The sequence below is a fragment of the Triticum urartu genome, chromosome 4A, assembly GCF_056163025.1.
Source record: "Triticum urartu cultivar PI428250 chromosome 4A, HENAU_Tu73, whole genome shotgun sequence".
NCBI lineage: Eukaryota > Viridiplantae > Streptophyta > Magnoliopsida > Poales > Poaceae > Triticum > Triticum urartu.
Window position 1 is genome coordinate 342,010,843 of NC_141876.1, and position 5,050 is coordinate 342,015,892.

Consider the following 5,050-nt stretch of genomic DNA (forward strand, 5'->3'; position numbering starts at 1 on the left):
AGATGAGACCTTGGCAAGACAAATCGCCCGGCGGTCCAAGTCCATGACAATTGTCAATGGCGAGTTACATCATTGCAGCATCACTTGAGCGTTTCAACGTTGCGTGTCACCTACAGAGGGTCAGGAGATCCTTCGTGAGATTCATGAAGGCGATTGTGGTCATCACGCCATCTCAAAATCTCTTGTGGCCAAAGCTTTCCGTCATGGGTTTTATTGGCTGACGGCTCATGCTGATGCAGAAGACCTGGTCAGTAAATGTGAAGGATGTCAGAAATTCTCATGACGAGCCCATGTGCCGGCTCAAGAATTGAGGATGATTCCAATTACTTGGCCGTTTGCAGTCTGGGGGCTTGATATGGTCGGGCCTTTCAAAAGGTCTAAGGATAAAAAGACGCACCTCTTGGTGGCGGTTGACAAGTTCACAAAGTGGGTGGAGGCGGAGCCAGTCAGTAAGTGTGATGCAGCCACGGCGGTCCAGTTTATGAAAAAGGTGATTTTTCGCTTTGGTTTTCCACACAGCATTATAACTGATAATGGCACTAACCTGTCCAAAGGAGCTATGGAAGAGTTCTGTCAACGAGAGCATATCCGGCTTGACGTTTCAGCTGTGGCTCACCCTCAGTCCAATGGTCAAGCAGAACGAGCTAATCAAGGAATCTTGAGGGGTATCAAGCCCCGGCTCTTGGTCCCTTTGCAGCGGACGCCGGGTTGTTGGGTGGAGGAATTACCTTCTGTGCTTTGGAGCATCAATACTACACCTAACAGATCTACGAGTTACACGCCTTTCTTTATGGTGTATGGAGCAGAGGCGGTCCTGCCAAGTGACATCTGTCATGACTCACCCCGTGTGGCGGCTTATGTTGAGGAAGACAATGAAAAAGCTCGGCAAGACGCACTTGACTTGTTGGATGAAGAGCGAGACTTGGCAATAGCCCGCTCGGCGATTTACCAGCAAGACCTGTGCCGCTACCACAGCCGCCGGGTTAGGTCCAGAACCTTTCAGGAAGGCGACTTAGTGCTCCGACTCATCCAGGATCAATCTGACATGCACAAGCTATCCCCTCCTTGGGAAGGACCCTTTGTGGTCAGCAAGAATCTGAACAACGGATCATACTACCTTATCAACATTCGGGAGCACAAAGACTCACGTAAGTCGGAGGAGGAGACCCGTCGGCCGTGGAATATCGCTCATCTTCGGCCTTATTATACTTGAGCCATCGGCTCTAATGTGTATATACTTATACTATGTATATTACATAAAGCAATAAAGCAGGACCTCTGTCCTTTTTTCCACTCCCAAAAAAGGTTTATGTGTTTTCTTTGTCAGGTGATGGAGATAACCAAGGAGAAGTGGACCATATCTGAATTCGGCTTTCCTTTGGTCCGGCTTATGATCATATCTGAATCTAGCCATGATCACTTGGGGGCTTCCTGTTCAAACATAGGTCGTATTCGAACCAAAGAGAACATAGCTGTCGATACCCACTTGATCGACATACTGCCAAACCCACTTGGGGGCTTCTTGATCATATTTGAATCATAGCTTAACCCCTTTGGGTCTGACGTGGATCGTATTCGAATCAGCATCATTAAACAACTCTTATGGTCACTTGGGGGCTTCCTGTTCAAACATAGGTCGTATTCGAACCAAAGAGAACATAGCTGTCGATACCCACTTGATCGGCATCGCCACAGCCACTGGGGGCTAACAGATCGTATCCGAATCTTAGCTCAACCCCTTTGGAACGGTTCACTGATCGTATTCGAATCAGAAACCCTTGAATTTTGTTCATCATATTTTACAAGTATCAACATTGGATATCTTGCGACCCTCTTGAAAATACAATGGAATACATTGCAATCCTCCAGGATTAATATTGGTTACATCAGGTTGTTAAGTACCAGGTGAACTTTTATGTGCCAATTTTCAGGAGTTAAACTTACCCTCAGGGGTTGGCTTATATAAGCCGGAAAAGCAGCCGTAAGCATGACAGGGCAATGCAAGACATTTCTGCAAAGGACATAACAGATTCATATAAACTACAAAGTGCATAGTGACGGCGGCTTATGCAAGTATTAAGGGCCATAAGCGTGTGCAAAGGCATAGCAAAGCTCAAAGTATTTTCTACTCTGTTACAAGACTCCCCGAGTCTGAATGATGCGGCATTGTTTTTCTACAAGACATAAGCAGGTGGCGCCTGGCAATCTACTCTTGGGGTTGACTTGAAGCTTTCGGGTTATCCTTCTCTGCCTCTCCGCCGGTTGCTTTGTCCTGGAAGGATGATGAGGCCCAGTCAATGCCACTCAAGGCCTCAAACTCAGCTTCATCATCTATTAAACCGGCTGGGTCGACTTCAGGGGCAAAGGTGTGCTTACGGATTGGAGGGATCAAGCTGACATCGTCATAATGCGGCGTGGGGATTCTCCGATTCTCCTTGTCATAACCCGGCTGACACTTGGTGAGGTCAGTGTCATTTCCAATTTGAGTGGCCACAGGGCATATATCCCTCACGCAGGTGGTGAAATCCTTTTCATCAAATGGAGTGCCATCCTCCTTTAAACTTGGATACCCAAGAGCGATGTCGGCCGGGTCTAGCTCTGGTAACCAGGCTTTGGCCCGGCTCAAAGCGGCTATTGCTCCGGCTCTTGCTTGGGCCCGTCTCAACTCTTGAATCCGCTGAGGAAGTACAGCAAGCCGTTGTAACACATCTTGCAAGAGGTGGGGCACATCATTTGATAAGGCTACAACGGCCAAGGCACGTTGTGACCCGATGTACAGTTGCTCTACTAGAGTATACACCGCCTTCAATTTGATCAGCATATTCTGCTTGAGGTTTGTGCTCCTGGGGCCTGTATTGGTAAGTATAAGGTAAACCTCAGGTAATAATTGAAGGAATATTTACAATATTTAATGCTTGCTTAAGATAACTTACCAAAGATCGCTGAGACCATCCGAGATATCTGGCGTTGTAAGCCGGTCAGTTCGGCTGTTGCATTTGCCAGCGACGCCTCTGCTATCTCGGCCCGGGTCACCAATCCGGCCTTTTCGTCAGTCCAAATTTTCTTCTTCGACTCAAAATTTTTCTTCAGCTTCTCTTGTTCAGAGACGCTGAATTCAAATTTGGAGTTAGCCTTTTGAGTTTCACTCTCCTGGGCTGCCACGCGGTTCTTCAAGTCAACAATCTCCGATTCAAATTGACTTATGATGGCCTGCACTGCACCGGATAGTAGTCAAGATTACGGTAAATAATATTAAGTCCCAAGCACTTTGCAAGCAAAGATACTTGACACTTGGGGGCTAATGTGTATCGCAAGTTAAAGGTATTGTGTTACATCCGGTTTAAATATTTTTCTTTAAGCCGGGCAAGCAGCTCTAACAATTTTTTTTAAGTCTACAACATATTTATTCATAAGCAATAGACTTGGGGGCTGGTACAGTAAGTATAATTGAAAGTAAGGAAGCATAAGTCATACCTCAAATTTTTGTTGTATTTGCTTCACCATGTCAATTTCCAGGTCACAGCTGCTTTGCACCTGGTTGATATAGCCCGAGACGATCTCTCCAGTACTCAAATGAGTATAGTCGGTGATATCCATCTTGGCCTTACGGCATTCTAGCAACTCCTCTTTAGCTGAGAATTTGGCAAGGACGGTGGGCCTGGCCGGCTCAACGAATTGAGCCTTGAGAAATTCCACTTCTGGGTCAGCCGTTTTGACTGGGCTAGGTGCCTTCGGGTTAACAGAACCATCAAGAATATCTTCAGCAAGCGGATCAGAAGTTGGTGCTGCAATGTCTTGAGCCGGCTCAGGCGGCGGTTGATGTGTGGAAGAGTCGGGAGCAGCTATACCCTGTTCCGGTTCAGTCACCACAGGGGTTTGGGCCTGTTTATCCTTCTTGGTTTTCTTCCTGGGCTTAACCTGCACGTTGTGGGCAAAGCAGAGAAATAAGTAAAGAAACATGAAGAAAGAAAAACATAAGGTGAATAAATTGATATTACCCAGGGGCAGTCTTAAAAGCCGGCATGTTTGATTGCATGGACTCGCAGGATGAAGGAGAGGTATCCTGGTAATTGGAGCCAGAGGAATTGAGAGGTTGACGGATTAGACCCGCCAAAGGTAAAAAAAGGGTATAAATTAGAGATAACCTCAGTCCGACGCTTCCGGGTTGTGTCAGGCAAGCCGGAGGATAGCTCTGCATCCTTGCTGGTCCGGGTCTGCCTCCGGTTTTCAAATTGCTGTTGCTTCAAGAGAAAGTCAGGATCTTGGTAAGCCAAAGGGTGTGAAAATCTTACTTTCCGGGTTACTCTTCGAATTTTCTGATGCGGCCGAAGTTCGGAGTCGGAGGAGATTATAATTACCTCTTCCTCGACGGGTTGGCTGTTGCCCGTGTCTCTCTGAAAGAAGGTTAATATCAGTAAAGTAGTGATAAAGGGGAAAGGGAAATTAAAAAGTTACCTCTTCCTCATTATCATCAGTATCATCAAGCTGAAACAACTCAGAAGCACTTGGCTTCCTTTTCCTTGAAGTGGTGGGCTTGGCGGTTTCCTTTCGGCCCTCTTGGCCGCCCTGGCTTGTTTGGCCGCTTCATGATCATATTGGATTTTCCAGGAGTTATCATTTGCCTGTAAAAGGTTATAAAGGGTTATGCGTAAGAATACAGTATAACATGATAAAAAGAATAACCCGACAGCTGGAAACTTACTGCAGGGGCCGGGTTCCTCTTGCAAAAGGGTAGTAAGTTGAAAGCATTACTATTCACTGTGCCCTCTTTCAACAAAGACTGAGTTGTAGCTTCCACTACGTCATCTGGTAAGTCGTCAGGACTATGACGCTGAGGGTCATCTTTCTCGCCTGAATAATTACACATTAAGCCAGGGCGGCGGCTTAACGAAATTATTCTCCAAGCAACCCAGACTCGAACCAGGTCAATGCCATCTAAGTCGTTCCCTAAAAGAGCTTTAATCTTCTTGATCTTGGGGGTGAGTGGCAGACGTTCAATAGCAGTCAACTTATCCGGCAGCGGGTGAGTAGGTTCAAGCGCAATGCAAGG

At 46.6% G+C, this 5,050-nt stretch overlaps 1 protein-coding gene across 1 annotated transcript; it reads right to left on the bottom strand.

Moving 5' to 3' along the window:
- Positions 1-2,206: 2,206 nt before the first annotated feature.
- LOC147975789 (uncharacterized) lies at positions 2,207-3,029 on the bottom strand. Its single transcript, XM_087520580.1, has 2 exons — positions 2,934-3,029; positions 2,207-2,850 (listed from the first exon to the last, which is right to left on the bottom strand). Exons 1-2 carry the CDS (start codon positions 2,950-2,952, stop codon positions 2,207-2,209), a joined length of 663 nt encoding a protein of 220 aa, XP_087376706.1. The 5' UTR covers positions 2,953-3,029.
- Positions 3,030-5,050: the final 2,021 nt, after the last annotated feature.